We start from the raw sequence: 17198 nt of genomic DNA on the forward strand, positions 1-17198 counted from the left end.
GGGTGGTATCTAGCAGTTATTAGAGAATCTGGTACCTGCAGTTGGGTGGGTGTTGGGTGAATGAATGATGAACAAACATTTTCTGATGATTTACTTTCCAAAAGCGACATTGCTCGCGATAGGTTTTCTTATCAATTATGTATTTAACCACGGTGTAGGTGCGTGGATGATATGTAGTGTGCATGTGCGGTTCAAGTGGAAAGGGATGCTTAGCGGCGGTCATCGAAACCACCAATTGACCTATTCCATTGGTAAGTCAGAATTCTGGAAACTTTTAATAACTGACTTATATATTTGGGCGGGACGGATATGGTTAACAGAGAGGAAGGTAGGAAAATCTTACTGAAGCCGTAATGCCCTCACCAACTCCCTTGATACTATGCCACCACCCCATTGGGATAAACATCCCATCCCCAGCATCAAGATGAGCTTCGAATCCGTGCGTTTTAGTAGCTTCGTCTTCAACTTCTCTGGAAATCCCACTCTCGCTGCCGCTCGCGCCCCCACCATCCGCTTCATTTGGTTCCCTTTCCGCACTACTCCCCCAAACCTCGGCTTCAAGCAATGTCTTCTCCAGCCCTTGCATCATCTCCTCGCCGCGAAATTTTGCATGATCCGCAACCACTCTATCTGCAATAATTGCATTTTCGTCCTGGCTCTGCCGCCACAAAACCATTGCTTTCACCCGCTGGAACACCGCCAGCCCCGTGTCTGGTGAATACAGTCTGACAGCTTTCCGCCCAGCCATCTGCACGAATAGATTGGGGTTGGGGTCTCTGTGGAACGGTGTGTATGTTGGTGGGATGCCCATCCAGATATTAGTATCGTATATATCCCCCCTTCCAGCTTCAGAGACGAAAAGTGGGGTTGGGAAGTCAGAGTGGAGATCCTGGGGTAGGTCTAGGAGTTGGCATTGGGCGAGATAAAGGCGACTGTTGGAGGGATTGCTCCCAGTTGTTGTTTTGGTCCATTTGAGAAACAGGTCTAGAGGGGCATAAAAACGCTGGAATTGTGGGGTATCTGGGCTGTCTGGAGAGGAAGAGGTCAATTCGAGGGGAACGGAGCAGTTACTATGTCTTCCTAGGTAGGTGTAATTGAGGCTCCGAACCGAGGACGGCGCGTTGGTGCCGCCATGAGAAGGGTAATCAATTGAGAACCATTTTTGGATTGCGGGGAGCTGGCTAAACTGGCCTCGTGGGAGGATGACGGGCAGCTGTGGTTGGAAATATGAAGCACGGAATGCGGCGATATCACTGCTGGAGAGAGTACTGAGTGGGATGAAGCGTGATGGGTTTACCTTGGCTCTAACTGTAGCTGAAGTTGAAAAGGGCCTCTTCATTGTCTTTTATTATACGGAGTAGTTAGCCCCAAAACATCACGAGCCGCAAACTGCGAAATTGTTATTGTTAGTTAGTTAGTAGTAAGTTAATTTATCTCACTGGTCTAACAATATTTAGTTAAATAACTTGTCTGTCGCCGGCTATTCCACCCAACGGTCTCCAGTTAGCTACCCCACAACTTCTCTCCCCCTCCAGGAAACAGAGTTTCAACAAGGTATTTACTATCACCTATTGCCGCTGCCACCATAACCATTTCCCATGTGACATTGGCAGGCCGTTGTTGCGCTCCTCACACGATGACTTCGATGTCTCCCGTTGCCGACGCTCTTGCAGACGGCCCCCCCGCGACCAGTGGCAGCAGCAGTAACAACGGTGGCGATGCTGCTAAACGAAAAGTGGAACCCAACAGCGGAATCCAGACCCGGACAAAGCGGAATCGCTACATCTCGCTGGCCTGGTTAGTCGTAGCTCATACTATCCGCTGCCATTGATTCCGGCAAAGCTGTCATTCTGGTGGTCGCATCTAGTTAACACCTTTGATAATAATACAGCAATGAATGCAAAAGACGGAAAATCAAGTGCAATGGCCAAGTGCCCTGCCAGCGCTGCGGTCATCTCTCCTTGGAATGTAAGTAAGCTTTCTGGCTCTGGCACTGACCGCATCGTCAATCGCTGGTACACCTACACATGGGTAGGCCCGCAGGCTCACGTTCTATTCTCATTTAGGTCTCTACGCCCCCAACTGCTGCACTCGTAGCATCAAAGATTCAGAGTAGGATAATAGACTCCGTAGTTCTACTAGCTTTTAAAAAGCCACTGTCACTATTAATATTATGCCCCGGTAGCCAACTTGTTGCGAGCTGTTTTGCTAATTGATGCGGCATACGTTCTACCAGAGAATTTCGTTCCATGAAAGAGCATATCGAGACGCTGCAAGATCAAGTGAACACATTATTTGCAAGTATAAATGATCTCTACCACAAGACCGAGACTTCAGCCATTGAGACCAGTGCATATTGTCGAGAAGCTTCACGCTCCATATCCCAGCCAAGCTATGATTCTCAGAATCAAAACTCATCACGGCCTCGATCGAGCTATCCTCGCTTTCATGGGCCCACGAGCACCACATTTAACCTCCACGTTGCCAAGTCAAGTCTCCAAACGATGGGCATTACTCCAGCTGAAGATAGCAATCATGAGCTGTTTGCTAGTCAAGATGCGACGCCGGCTGCTTCCCCAACCCAACAGCAGCAAACACTACCCCCTATCCCACAGCTTCTGGCCCATCCGAATAAGGATCCCCTGTGGGTAATAAAACGTGAAGAGGCCATTAGGCTATGTCATATTTACGAACGGGAAGTTGGAATCATGTATCCCGTGCTGGATATTCAGAAGGTGATCATTCACACAAACCTGCTCTTTACCTTTCTGGATGCAGCATCTCGGACGGGCTTTGCGAAGTGCTTTAAACCGGGGCCTGATTTATTGATCGACGATGACACTTGCATCCTGAAGATGGTCCTGGCAATTACGTTGGTCCTCGAAGGTGACGGCCAGAGCACACTAGGAAATCGGTTTTTCACTACTACTAAACATAGGATCGAAAGTAGATTGTGGGAACCCGCCGATATAAAAACAATCCAGCTTTTTACTCTCATGGTATGATGCTTATGATGATGCTATCGGGACTGTACAATCATTCAATAGAACATGTTAGCTAACCTTATTCTAGGGAACCTACTATTTTCATACCGATGATGATATTATGGCATATCGATATATTGGCTATGCCACCCGCATGTGCCTTGAGCTCGGACTGCATAGACGAGATGGCATGCTTAAAATACTCCCAAGCGAAGAGGATGTGTCTTCTCTTGTTAAGATGTTTTGGTCAGTATACAGCTTGGATCGACGTTGGAGCTTTGGCATGGGACTGCCATTTGTCATTCAGGACGAGGATATTGATTCCTCTCTACCAGAACCCGTGAGAAATCTCTCCCTGGCATTTACCTATATGGATTCAATGTCCGTCAACTAACAGTGGCCGTGAATAAAATTAACAGGATGACTCTGTCCCGTACCTGAAGGCGATGGTGGCGTATTGTCGTATCAGCTCTAAGATATGGTATTCTGGCTTGGGCTCCATAGGCACGTCGACCGCCAAAAGAGAAGTGATTGGCTTCCTTGATTACCAAGTTCTGCAATGGCTGAAGAATGTTCCCGAAAACCTGAGGTTCCATTCTTCTGAATCTCCCGTGAGTAATGACGGTGTCGACAGAGAGGTTCGACGATTGCGAGTCTTACTATATATACGGGGCAATCACATGCGAATCCTGATTTACCGGCCCGTCCTACATTCCACATCTAGCATCCTTGAGAATATGGCATATGCCCACACCGTCGTCGACATTGCAAAAGACACCGTCCGCGTCCTTACCCACCTCAATCAGACATCCGATATCTACCGCACCCAACAGATGCTCTTCAACTATTTCCTGGTTTCCGCGCTGGCAGTCCTCCTTTTGGCCGTGTCACACGCGCCTGCTGAGTTCAATCGACAGGTCCGCGACGAGTTCTACATGGCTCTGGACCTGGTCAAAGGGTTCAGTGCCAAGTCCTACGTTTCAAAACGCCTGTGGAAAATGATCAAGGGGCTTCGGGGCATTGGGGAGAAACTGGGTCTCATCAATCGTCCCGCCCCGCCGGATCTGAATGACCCACATTCAACTGCTGCTGTTGCCATGGCGGGGCTAGCGGGCCATCCCATGGATGTGATGTCGATTTACCACCGTGACATCAACCCGAGCGGTGAACTGAGCAGCAGCCCGCAGGACGGGATTCAGATGAGTAACGAGCTGACCAACTTGTTCGAAGCTGTGGGAGGGTATGGTGGCTTCCTAACTCACGCTAATGGCACCGGGGATAGCATGAATGGGGAGATTGTCAATGCCCATAGTGAGCTTTCCAATGCGGAGGGACTGGGTTCGATTCTTGGCAGTGAAGCGGAGTTTGCACGGATTATGCGAGATGTGTTTTAGATTGTTCATTTTTCCTTTATTTTTTTCCTTGCTGGGATCTATTTTTTCACCGGCACCTTAATGGATTGTACATATATATGCTGATATATGTAGTAGGAGATACCTATGGTTTGAGTTTATGTGGGACGCTCTGTACAGCCTTCTTGTCATCCATTGAGTCTTAACACAATGACAGCTATAACATAATCCACCACCTTCCCGTCAGCTCCTCCACCATCTAATAGCTTTACAATCAAATTTCACAATAATGGTATAGGAAAAGCTCCTAATTGCAGTATAAACTATTTTCTATACTGAGAGTGTGTATGAGCAACATGTTCAAGACCTTGTATACACTATTCTGAGGTACTACATGCTTTCATAATTGTAGATCAGATTGCTAATTCCTCCTCCTTTTCATTGAATCCTTATATGCAATTTACCTCTTTTTAAACGGTCAAACCCTCTCTACTAGTCTATATCTGCCAATTGTATGAGCTCTGGGGTGCTTCTCAAAGATTTTCTTGAGTCAAATTATACTCAGCTTATCTGCGGTCCAGCCATTTTCACTCTCATACAATTTTAGGATCTTCACATAAAGCTCACTCTAATTGTATTTGCTTGGGATCTAGTATTTGGTTCCTTCTGATGTGTAATGAATCTTTGAACAATTTTTCTCCCACAGTAAATTCTACTCAGGTAGAAAGTAGTAAATCCGTCATATTTCATACATTTTCAATTCGAGGAGGCTGACCTCTCTCATCCATGGATATTATCCATTGGACTAGAGATTCTTACTTTATGAAGGTCAGCTTTCTCTAAGAAAGTTGAGCATTTGAATGTGTTTTAACTCCCTTGATTCAATCGCGTAGATTGAGGGTGAAACATCGTATGTTTTGACAGCAGTTATAATATATGAAATTTTGCTTGTTTTATAGGCCTCAATGGCTAAAGAGAACCTTCCTTCTTGATTAGAAGCTTGATCTTTTAGTTTTGTGGGCATATTTAATAATTTGGTGAATTTGAATATATTTGAATGAAGAGAAGTTATAAGAAGGTTGATCTGCATGAAAAGATGATCCATTACATTATCTAACTATGTTTTATACTTTATTTAATCTCACTATCAAATTTAACTACTTATTATAATACTCAATAAAAAAAGTATAAAATTATCAAAATTACTGTAACATAAAATTTTGAAAAGTTTTCTTCTAACATAAAAATAAAAATCACTGAAATTATCAAGATTTACAATTTTAAAATAATTAATATTAAAATATATTGATTATACATTGAGAAAAAAAAAAAAAAAAAAAAAAAGGTAAAACTACAAGAGATATATAAACTGTGAAATTTTATAAAAAAGATTTAACTAGAAGAAAAACTTAAAAAAAAACCTATTGAAATAATAAATAATTAATTGTTCAAATTTTTAATATTTTTACTTTATAATATATATCATATTTATGAACTTTATTACAATACAGTAAACATAATATACTATAAAAGAGCAATAATTCTATAATTACTTTAATTTAATGAGTGGTTGAGTGAAAGAAATTCAGATTAAAATCCGAATAATCTGTTTAAAGATTTAAGCGTTTGACTCACCCTAACTACAATCAACGGAGCCAGATTAATGCTGACTAACCAGTATTTACAGAATATATTTCACGTGACCTGGCTTGCGATCATGTGCTTTTGCGCCTCAGTTGAAAGCATTTGCAAACGCAGGCAGAAATAAGAATATTGGAAGAAAAGGCTGACAACTGTTAGTAACCCGAGGTAATTCTCCCTGTTGGTATTTTGCAGAGTACCGTGTCCGCAGTTCTTCTCTCCCCAGCCGCGCCATCTGCTCCTCGGGGACCCCAGCAATCTGCATATCAGGCCTATCTGCATGACCAGACTGCACACTCCCACACACCACTCTAGCATTCCTATCATACAAAACCACATGTGCCTGCCGCAACACAGGATCTTTGCTTCAACACACCAGAACTTTCTTTGTCGCTTTGGGGGGAACCCTGAGGACTAACGTAATTGCACAACTATTCCGTCCTTGGCCAAACGACTCGTCCCGCACCGCATCTTAAATAGTACCCCTCTATTTGATGATTGAACGGAGTCAAGTACATAGCTCTCGGCTGGTTTGCGAAGGAAACACAAAGAGGCCCCTTCCTCATACCAAAAGACACCGCGCAGGATACGAAACCTACATACTAAGGATCAATTCGTTACATCAGGCATAAGGTATGTTCCCGTCGTCTTGAGTGAGGTCGACTCCCAACCTTCGTCTGCATCCCCAGACCCGATTCGATTCCTCTTCCCCTCGCAATTCCGACGCTAGAGATTCGCAAAGCTTGGGGTCATCGTGTCGAAGATTTCGCCTTCATCACTGGCTGAAGGCCTGGAACGGCTGGACTTGAGCCAAGTTTCTTCCTCCACGCCGTCCAGATCAACCTTCAGCTCCTTCGCCATGTCGTCCTCCGACGGGTCTCCGGATACCTGGATTGCAGCTTACTGCTCACTGATGGGCCACGAGTTTTTTGCAGAAGTCTCGGAAGATTTCATTGAGGATGACTTTAATTTGACTGGTTTGCAGTCCCAGGTGCCCTGGTACAAAGAGGCGCTGGAATTGATATTAGACGTGGAGCCTGAGGATGAGGAGGATGACGAGGAGGATGAGGATGACGATGAGGACGAAGACGCCGTTTTAGGAGATGATAGGCCCCCAGGTTATCGGAAGGCGGGCGACCGAAGACATTCGCGTGTTGCTAGTGATCTGAGTGTTATTGAGAGCTCTGCTGAGCTGCTCTATGGATTGATACACCAGCGATATATTACCTCGAGGCCTGGTATCCAACAAATGCTAGAAAAGTACGAGCTGCAACATTTTGGTGTATGTCCTCGTGTTTACTGCAATGGGTGCAAGGTCCTCCCCGTCGGTGTTACCGACACGCCGGGAGTCGACACCGTAAAGCTCTTTTGTCCAAGTTGCCAGGATATATACACTCCACCAAACAGCAGATTCCAGCACGTTGATGGTGCATTTTTCGGCACAACTTTCGGCTGTCTCTTTTTCATGACATTCCCCGAACTCGATGTCGCCGCTCAAAACGAAAGTACCACGTCTCCAACCAGCAATTCGACTACAACTATGGCCACAAACTCACGGCATCCCTCCATCGCATCCCCGACGCCAACATCGTCAATCTCCCAACCGCCCCCAACGCAACCAACCCAGATCAATGGCATCATGACATCGAACCTTGCACCAGGTCTCGGTTCAGGCAAAATATACGAACCTCGCATTTATGGCTTCAGAGTGTCCGAGCGTGCTAAGTCGGGACCGCGTATGAAGTGGCTGCGGATGAAACCAGATAATATCAATGAACTCGATGAGACCGCTGTCTACCACCTCACTCATCTGGAGGGAGGCGGGGATGATGATGGAGATCTGGATATGGAAGTCGCGGAATCGCAGCAACAGGCTGCTATCAACAGGCGAAAGAAGGCCCCAATATGGAGACGGAGACAACATAACCCTGATCTAACGAATACTAACGGTATGGGACAAGGTGGATGAACGGGGTTTGTTTGTTTTTTCCTGCATACATCTTTGCCTATTTGTGCCCCGCATTTTTTATTTTCCCCCCTCCCCCCCCCTCCTCTTATTTTATTTTATTTTTTATTTTATTTATTTATTTTGTTTTTTTGAGATGGAAATGGATAACGCAGTAATGCTGAAATCTCCTTGCTTTTCCCTTTTATTCCTACTCTGTTTCTTTCTTGACAGCTTTTCTTCTCTTTCATTTCTATGTCTTTTTCTTCTCATGGCATCTTTCATTCCTGTTTCTCGTTTATTATTATCTCCCTTATTCCTTTCCCACATTTTGCTTTGTTTATTTCAAGAGAAGAAGATATTTGTATCTAGTAAATCTCACCCAATCCCTATTCTGATAAATGCATCCTGTCACCTTATCCCAAACGCACCAAAGCCATGTTGATTGCTACGTCCACCAGTACTTGTATCTAAGGATTTCTACTTGTCGATTGTCCTTTACTATTTTATATTTTACCTTGTTCGAGATTTTCTTTTCTTTTCCTTTTTAACTGGCATCAGATATGGGAGTCTAAAAATGCAAGAGAATAAAAGCAAGAGATTGACAATAAATATTTACATATTTGTTCTATATTTCTTTCCATCTTGTAGATCGGCAAGAACACGGGTACAGAGTTAATGCGAAGTATGTAACTTAATTCCCCCCTTTACAACTCTCTAATATTTCAGCAGCTATTTTATCTTTTCGACAAGGCCTTCTTCATTATTGTCTCTTCTTCTACATTGTCTCTTCAATCGGTTGTTAAACTTCTATAAAATATTTCTGTCGCCGCCTCTGCTAACTGCTCAAGAAATGCACACGAGGTGGTGTAGTGGAATTTCCAAAATCCGAAAATTTTATTGTAACAACATCAATCTAGAATTCCTATCCAGCACACGACCCAGTTGATATACCATCCAGGCATACATACAAATTTGGCCTATAAGAAAATGCAAGCTCTTCCAGGTGACCCGAAGTAAATCAAGCCGAGGACGCTGTCATAGGAAACTGTTTGGACGGCTCGAACAATATTAGGTAACTGGTTAGGAAGATCCACAGATAGACACCTTCCAGAGAAGTTCCCTCTATCGAAAGAACTTGCTTCAGGGAATGGAATTCCTTTCATTCATGAACGGGTGTTTTGATAACCTACCTGCAATTTGAAAGGCCTCTTCCTGATTGTTAATCAGCGAGGTTGATGAATGTATGCTAAAAAAAGTCTGATTCCAAGGTTGGGTCCGTGGAACCAACCCACTCTCAATTGTCTATGAGAGCTGACTTTAATTCAATACGAGGGATGTTTGATCTTCTTTGACGATTGCAACGTTATGTTTAACTCAAGCTAACATCCAGCTATTTTTTAGGCGAGCCCTAAGCCGAATTTCAACAGTCATATTTCAGATAACTACCCGAACTGCGGGCCATCATAGTCTGCAACTGCACAACTACAGTAGTTATCTATGTGATGTCTGCACGTAACAAGCGTCTTAAAATGGCGTACCCAACCCAGGGTGATTATTATTCCACGCCCTAGCAGCTATAGTTAACCTCATTTGAGAACTACCGTACATGCATCGGCCGGTGCTATCATTAGCATAAAGTACCCGTAATTTTAACTGCGAAAGGCGCCGAGAAATATGGAGTCTGGAGGTGAGTCCGCGACCTGCCGAGTGATCAGCCCTACCGGGCTCTTGCAGGGACCCCAAGTGAGCGGGCGTTCAGGGGGTTGCCTTCACTTCGAATAAGTCTATCAAATTAGTATAAATCAAATTTAGACTACACGACGTGCGCCATGACGATTGGAGCTGAGTCCTCCTCCTTCTTCATTGCGTACATCGCCCATCGTCTTCGTCTTCGTCTTCGTTCGTCAACGTCAATGTAACGAAAGGGAGCTGTGGCTGAGGTTGTTTGGTTATATGCTTCAGCGTACGCACATAGAATAGTTGGTTATCCTGGGGACGCATGTCTGTAGCTAGTTGATCCCAATGCTGCTTTTTGACAAGTGTGCCACTACATGACAGACGCAATGACAACAGGGTAATCTTGTTTAATTTCCAAGATCTAATTAGAGACTACCGCCCGCATGACGACCAAAGGCGCAGTTGCTGCTAACCAAAGTCAACAGGGACAGCGGGGTTGGGAATTTGGGATAAGCGTGCAATGTTCATTTACCCCTGGCCACCATTCGAAACGTTCTGGTAGCCTTCAGATCAAAACTTACTACTCACCTAGGTGGGTGGATAGGAGATCTGATATCCAAGGCTCGGGCACCCCGTCCGGAATTACTCTCCGGGGCAATTCCGCTACTTAGCTTTGGGCCTGGTAAGGGAGATAATGCGACATGACCATATACATGGCATGGCTTTCGACCATTTCGAGAAGTCTTTATTGTCTTCGGTATGACCGTGGGCGTATAGGGTGTAGAAACACAAATTCAACATAATTGTCACTATTATATTGATCTAAAATGTCGTCAATTATGGGGGTTTTAATTCCCTTCTTTCAGGCCCTCCCTCCCACATTCATTGGGTCGGAAAGACGAGAATCCGCAGTTTCCAGGCGATATAAATCGAAATAGCCCAAATTGGCCGTTGCAAGTGGGAAAATGGTTTAATTTTTGTATGTCGGTCCATGTTCGAATTCACAATCTCTGAACCCGCATCCCCAAAACGACAATCATGTTAGTGGCATCAACTTTGCCGCATCTTGCCTGTTGGATCCCAGGCAATTAAGACCCCTTCTATTCGAGAGCGATATATAAACGGAATGACAGAACAGCTCTCGGGAAAGCAAGCCCAAAAATAGAAAACCGCTTGATTGATTGCAATCAGGTAACAAGATGCAACCTGATGTTTGAATGTTGAAACTTGGAGAACTAATATTAGACCACGACTCTCGGCTTCAGCTCTAGTGCTGACTGCCACAGGCGCGACGTTCGCAACAAAACCGAGCCGGACCCGTGTGGCTTGTCATTGAAGACAAGACCCAACCATCGCGGCTAATTCAGCAGCTAAACCGCTAAATTTAGAGGAAATATGCTATTTTTGAACGCGTCTAAGTAGCCGAACCTGGCAACCGTCTCTCTTTGATTCGACTGGGACAAACGGCAGTTCGCTTAGCGCGTTGGGAATCCTGCCTCCGGCACCGCCAGTCTCTTGAGCGGTATTCATTCGACTTAGTACTCTACTTAGTCCTAGAGCATTCTGGGTACGGTAGCAATATGGGCATGGGTGACTGGGGTTCGTGTTCCATGAACCGAATAATGGAAGTTTCTAACGAGGTTCCTGAGGTACCTGATGATATGATGTCGAACGCCAAACAACCAGCCCTGCGTGAGCACCATGCCGGACACCACCGCTGCTTCGCGGTAATTTCCATATCATAAATTTGGGGACAGGTGAACTTGCCATCTACGAATTCCAGCACAGGACCTTTCAATTGGCAAAACGTTATACAATCAATAAAATGGTGTTGGGAAATGCTGGTGAGCTGCAAGGATAGCCGGGCAAATATTATTGTTAGCACAGCAACTGAGATGCCCAAAAACAGATGTTACTGGCATTTGATGTTATCTCCATGCCGCCCTTTGAGCAGGCGGACGGGCATCTTGGTTATTCCCAGTAATAGCGGCCCTGGATGTGGGTGTGCCACGTTATCCACACCCCAAACTCCAGCAATGAAGGCCCTTCAAGAGATATACTTGCTAGATGTCCCGCTACGGAGGCAGAGCAGATATGATGTCTCCTGTGGAGGCTCAGAATACAGAGAGTCCGGAAATCAATCGGACGAGGCCACTTTTCCGGGCTCCTGATTCTCGGTGTGTTAAGGATGTTCATCTCTTGTCCTGGGCAATCTCGTATGGTTTTGATGTGCTTGCTATATGCTACTAATAGCATACTGTTAAGGGTGGTATCAACCATTACGACGCTAAACTAAGCCCTGGTCGCAAATTCGAAACTCTGGTTTGCACGCCACAAAAATTACATATGGACACGCAGGGTTGTTGCCAACCATACTACAGCCGTACCCTAGGCACGAGGACCCCTTGTTCACAACGGTTGACATGGGTTGAGAGCTGTGGATGATCAGCTAGGCATGCGACTTTCGAAGCGGCGATGAATTGATAAATATCTCCCCTCCCCACCTTCGATTCCCGTTTTTTCAAAGTTACTTGAGTAGACATGATAACTATACAGTACATAACTACGTGTTAAGTCGACTCCTTTTTTGGCAAATCCTTTTTTATTGTTTATGCCCTTTAACATCTTTTATCTCGACCCAAATCACCCCTTGAAACATATGTCTTCTCTTGCAACCGTGATGAATCGTACGGGGTATCCCTACAACCATCCTCAACCCACACCGTCGCCCCGGTTCACATCTAGCCATGGAACCAGCAGTGCATTCAGTGCCAGTGCTCACCCCAACGAAGATTGGACAAAGATATCTGATTTGGCCGAGCGACGGCGCATTCAAAATAGAATTGCTCAAAGAAACTACCGTAAGCCCAGCTTCTAACAAGGGCGGAAGAAGATCTACGTAGCTAACCTATTAAAAAGGCAAGAAGCTAAAAAGACGTCTTGAGGATTTGGAACGAAGAGCCACGTCCTCCTCCGCTTCTCCCGAGCAATCACATCGAGAACTCAGTCTCCCAACTCAATCAAAACCCAAGAAAACCAAGTCTCCCGCCGGCCGACCGGCTGCAGCTGATAAAGCAAAAGCTAGAAATGTACGCAACACACCAGCAAAGCTGGTGCTCCCTGAGCCAATTTCTTACCAAGTCGAGGAGCGCGTCGGAATGTTCTCAGATCAATCGACCAGGCAACTATCCGCTTCTCCTCCGCTTGCCTTCTCATCCCAGTATCAATCTTGTTCCCAAAGCTACAGCTACTCTCACTATCCTCAAGAATCGGCATACCATTCAATTCCTGTCCCAAACGGGCTCCCTCCACCAAGTTATTATGTCCAACCGCTATCTTCGCACGCACCTCCTTCCCAGGAATTGGTATATTCGGAGGAGGATCTTCTCACGCCTTTCGGTATGAATTATGCTTCCATGGCTGGATTCGACATTCCAGTCACAACGTCTCCTTATCAAGATCCAAACTCCCCTGTAAGTCGGAACTAGTGCCCAGAGTTGGGACTCTTCTTTTTTTCCCAAAATGCGAGAAAAAAAGTAAACGAAAATAAAAACGAAAGAAGCTCATTTTTTTTTTTTTTTTGGTTTCCAAAATAAAAGACGCCCCCTCTTTTGCAATCGGATACAGACAGTCGATCGAACTCTGCCTCTCCCAGCAACTCAATGAATGAATATTCAAGGGACTCAGTCCTCCATAACACCTTCATCCCATCCTTTTTTTCAACCATACAAGAGGAGAGAGGAAAGCATACGACTCGGCATCACGAATGGGCCTACATCATCTAGTGGTATGGCAGGAACCATAGTAACTTTATGCTGGGCACTTCAAAAACAATTTACTATTGTCTAATGACGGATTCTCTCCTTGTTATTAGCGCCTGCGGTGTTATCCAAACGGCTGTATTGCATGTACATATCTACATACACATGTATTGTTTATTTGTTTTTTTATCTTGGGTGTATCATTTTGTAAAAATTGATTTATCACGATCAAAGGGTACGGGCTGAGGGGAAACCCGGAGGGGGAGTTTGTGTTTAAAACATGTAACGGCGTTATTTTTCTGTCTGGACCTTCTCCTTAAAGTCCAGACACCCGATCTTGCGTGGAAAGATGTAGATTTCTTTTTGTTTCACGAATACCTTTCAACGAATAAAATAATTTAGAACTCTGTGGGTGCCTTATTTTGTTGACATTGGTTTAGTTTTTCCCAGCCGTCTGAATTCGGAGACAAACAAGCAAAGCCGTATCCATGCGCTGCTGCCAAGAAGAAGAGAGAGGGTTGATTGGCTCCCTGGGCGTGCCTATCCAGCACTATGCGATGTACATGTAAAAGAATGTTACAACTCTGTCCCGGACCAGTTTCGGCGATATAATGGAACAGACCTTTGAGAAATTCAACTCCGCCATTACTCGGTATGCAACTGGACATATCAAGCCTTCGACGGGGGAACACGCAGAAATATTAAAAAGGGCCAATACACTCCGTACTTTTCGGTGTTGTTTTTTTTGTCGCTCACCCTTAGCTTTTCCCATTTGATTCCTGATTATACTGATGTCAGCCACTGATCACGTATAAATATGTCTTGTACGGAGCACGAGGTTTTGGAGCTTACAGTACTTTATTTCACCCCCCGCCTCCTGACTTCCCCGCATAGATCTAGCCACGAGATATTCCTTTGGTTGGAACTTGAGAGAGAAGAATCATCGAATTCCTAAGTTCGTCACTAGTTTAACTAGTTCACTTGCTAACGCCGGTAGTTAGAAGTTTATTCTTGAAAGACCCGGAGATACCCATCCCAAATCCCGAGAAGTTGTGGACGCAGCTAGCAAGCCACTGACCATGCGATGTCACAGAAACACTGTCTCCAGGGCCTCCAAGATGGATCTTTCTCCTCTGAATATTCCAAAATCTAACAGGGACAAATTAAATGCCGAATAGTGGCAATTGCTTGCCCTGACTCCTGATGGACTGGAGGCTAGAGCATTGGCAGATCGTCATTCAAAGGCAAGATTTTCAAAGGCAAGATTCTTAAAGGAAAACACTTCAAGTTAAGAAAAAAAAATTCTTCGTTGGTCTGCGGGGTGCTGAGGTCGCCGAAATTATGCTAAAGAAGCCCGCATATTTCTTCTTTTTTCTGTATCCACGCTTTTCGGTGTCAGGCCTTCGCTTTTGTTCTTCCTTTTTGTTTCCCCTCACTGCATTGTTCCCCCTTTCCTCCCGTTACTGTGAGTATTTCCGTCCTCTTGGATTCCAGGCCATGATCTTTCCATATGAACAGGCACGTATTGTCATCTCATCGTAACCTTCTGCGCCAGATTAAACACTGCCTGATGGGGGAGGGGGGGCAAGCACATATCCCTGTCTTGTGTCCATATTGTGGCATTATTTGTTGCAGTTTGGATCGGAGACATATTCTTGGTGGTCACTTAGCGTGCAAGGAAAGAAACCTGGTGGATACATTAGTTTGCCAGCCTAAGGGAGTCAGTTCAACCATCCAGTCTGTTTCAGTACTTCGAAAGAGAGAAAATAACAAGAATAATTGTCCACTGAGGAAACCGTTCATGAGATATGGCCCTAAATAGGTCAACGGATTTTAAAGTTCTGCCCAATGATGGCGGTTGGCCGGCTCCTAGCTATAGAGCATGGCCTATTCCCGGGTCTGAGGCTCTAGCTTCCGACTTGTAGTGGCTTTGGGCGGAATAAAGAAGAATCTCATCCGTCAGCACTCAAATTGGCACGAGTTGAGTGGCTGATTGCGTTTCTGCGAGCCAAGAGATTGGCACGTTATGTCCGCATCTTCCACCACGAACGAGAATGGCCTCAAAGGGTAATTGTCAAGGGCATCCAATTCATTCTCTCTGATCTTAGAACACTGGTTGGCCTTAGGGAGGTTGTGAATAAGTTTATTGGGATAGAGTTGCTGTTGAGTGCGATACTAGACAATTATCTCCGGTGTTAGACGACAGCATGAAAAGGTACGGGCGAATAATTGTGGTGTTCAGTCCTCTGAACACACGCTTGAGATCATTTAAATTTATCTCCGACCTTTTGGGTGGGTACTTACTGGGATCAACGGTATCAGCGGAGGGGATTCTCTTGCAACAAAGGCGGCAGCCACAATACTCCCAACCAAAGTTACCGTTTCGTCCCTAAAGATCTCAACGGTAACAAAACAGACGTCTCTGTCATTGCCACGTAAAGGATGCTATTGGCCGAAATCCCGTGGGTTGGGAAGTCACTTAGATAGCGTCATGGCTGTGATAGTTTCGCGTTAGTAGTGGCTCTGGTTGGGTTACGTTCAGCCCTATTATTATTTCAGAACATTCGTTAAGAAGAACAGCCCCAAATGGTTGAACTGGACATTATTTATGGTCGGTATTCAATGCCCTAGTTAAGTGGTTAGTGGAGAACCCCATTGCTGGATTATTCTTTCAAGCCTCTGTCATTGCAGATTACTTTTGTAGTGAGCGGATGCAAGAACCAAATGAATCAAGGATTCAAAGTTATATAAAAAATAAACAACTCCTGGTCTATGCCAAGGTCTTTTAAGGGTCTCGGGTTTCAATGTTCCTGTTGCGAGTTCGTAACGATCATCCTAAATATACGCTATCCAACTGCTTCTTCGGAAATTAACGTATGGAGTCCAAACATTACCACAAATATAGTTACCTGTACGCATCAAACCTGAACTTGAAATTTCATACGTGCAGCAACCTCCAACACCAACTCACCGGAATGTCTCTGAGAACCGTTTAATAACAATTCAACACGTCGAAATACCACGGACCCCTGAACCTTCAACTCTGTTGATCTTTCTAGGTGGTATTTCCCAAAGCGCACTAAAGGCACATGCCTGACGTCCCGATAAAACTCTCCGGCGCTATTACACATAAGGAACTTGGCAGATATCATGGATTTTCGATGGCTTGCGTGCTCTGACCTATTAATAGTTAGCCGCTCACCGTGATAACCGCGAATGGCGTAATTGAAGACCCTAAGAGCAGCCGTGGATTGACGACCTTAGCTTGTTATCCATCCGCTTTGTTTATTGCTTTCGTACCGAGAGAAACGGGCGATGTTGATACAGAGGGTAAATTTTCTTTTTCGTCGTTGCTGGAGACAAAGCTGGGAACCCATGCACCCCCGTTTCTAAACGGACCAAGAGGTCTCTAGCCTATTCGCTGAGGGTGGGGCGTCTCCTGATATTCTAGGTTTTTACGCAGCATCAAAAGTTGAAAAGTCCTGCGATGTGCGTTGTCTCTCCCATGATTTTGGACTTTATTTGAGTCCTGTTGCATATCTGGGATTTCTGAGATTTTGAGCTGTCGTGACACCCTAGTGAGGTCTTTCAATAGGCCCCTTGGGATACTGCATATCAACCTTTTTACCCATGTAGGGAACAGTGAATTTTGCCAGGTAGCAGGCAAAGCAAGGAATCACAGCTGTAAGCATTCTAAAGTGTGCGGGGAGAACGAGTGGCAAGATCATCTGGACATACAACGGGATATCTGCAATGCTCTACGAGCTTGGAAAACATTCCCTGTAGGCGTCAGAAGATTGGAATTGACAGACTTTGCGCCAAGGTAATGCTCGAG

The 17198-nt window shown here is 45.0% G+C and overlaps 6 protein-coding genes across 6 annotated transcripts; 5 read left to right on the forward strand and 1 right to left on the reverse strand.

The window, feature by feature from the left end:
* Positions 1-219: 219 nt before the first annotated feature.
* On the reverse strand, positions 220-1339 carry PAAG_04394 (hypothetical protein; the record flags this gene model as incomplete). Its single annotated transcript, XM_002793438.1, has 2 exons — positions 220-240; positions 344-1339. The coding sequence occupies 2 exons, from the start codon at positions 1337-1339 to the stop codon at positions 220-222; spliced, it is 1017 nt and encodes a 338-aa protein (XP_002793484.1).
* Positions 1340-1636: 297 nt separating this feature from the next.
* PAAG_04395 (fungal specific transcription factor domain-containing protein) lies at positions 1637-4378 on the forward strand (the record flags this gene model as incomplete). Its single annotated transcript, XM_002793439.2, has 6 exons — positions 1637-1797; positions 1892-1968; positions 2067-2112; positions 2237-2999; positions 3073-3324; positions 3404-4378. 6 exons carry the CDS (start codon positions 1637-1639, stop codon positions 4376-4378), a joined length of 2274 nt encoding a protein of 757 aa, XP_002793485.1.
* A 2458-nt stretch (positions 4379-6836) lies between these two features.
* On the forward strand, positions 6837-7946 carry PAAG_04396 (casein kinase II subunit beta-1; the record flags this gene model as incomplete). Its single annotated transcript, XM_002793440.1, has 1 exon — positions 6837-7946. The coding sequence occupies one exon, from the start codon at positions 6837-6839 to the stop codon at positions 7944-7946; it is 1110 nt and encodes a 369-aa protein (XP_002793486.1).
* Positions 7947-10045: 2099 nt separating this feature from the next.
* On the forward strand, positions 10046-10273 carry PAAG_11865 (hypothetical protein; the record flags this gene model as incomplete). Its single annotated transcript, XM_015847438.1, has 1 exon — positions 10046-10273. One exon carries the CDS (start codon positions 10046-10048, stop codon positions 10271-10273), a length of 228 nt encoding a protein of 75 aa, XP_015702926.1.
* Positions 10274-11182: 909 nt separating this feature from the next.
* PAAG_11866 (hypothetical protein) lies at positions 11183-11586 on the forward strand (the record flags this gene model as incomplete). Its single annotated transcript, XM_015847439.1, has 2 exons — positions 11183-11329; positions 11512-11586. The coding sequence occupies 2 exons, from the start codon at positions 11183-11185 to the stop codon at positions 11584-11586; spliced, it is 222 nt and encodes a 73-aa protein (XP_015702927.1).
* A 675-nt stretch (positions 11587-12261) lies between these two features.
* On the forward strand, positions 12262-13090 carry PAAG_04399 (hypothetical protein; the record flags this gene model as incomplete). The annotated part of the gene is made up of 2 exons (XM_002793443.2): positions 12262-12463; positions 12522-13090. 2 exons carry the CDS (start codon positions 12262-12264, stop codon positions 13088-13090), a joined length of 771 nt encoding a protein of 256 aa, XP_002793489.2.
* Positions 13091-17198: the final 4108 nt, after the last annotated feature.

Source organism: Paracoccidioides lutzii (assembly GCF_000150705.2).
Source record: "Paracoccidioides lutzii Pb01 unplaced genomic scaffold supercont2.11, whole genome shotgun sequence".
In the NCBI taxonomy this organism is placed as follows: Eukaryota; Fungi; Ascomycota; class Eurotiomycetes; order Onygenales; family Ajellomycetaceae; genus Paracoccidioides; species Paracoccidioides lutzii.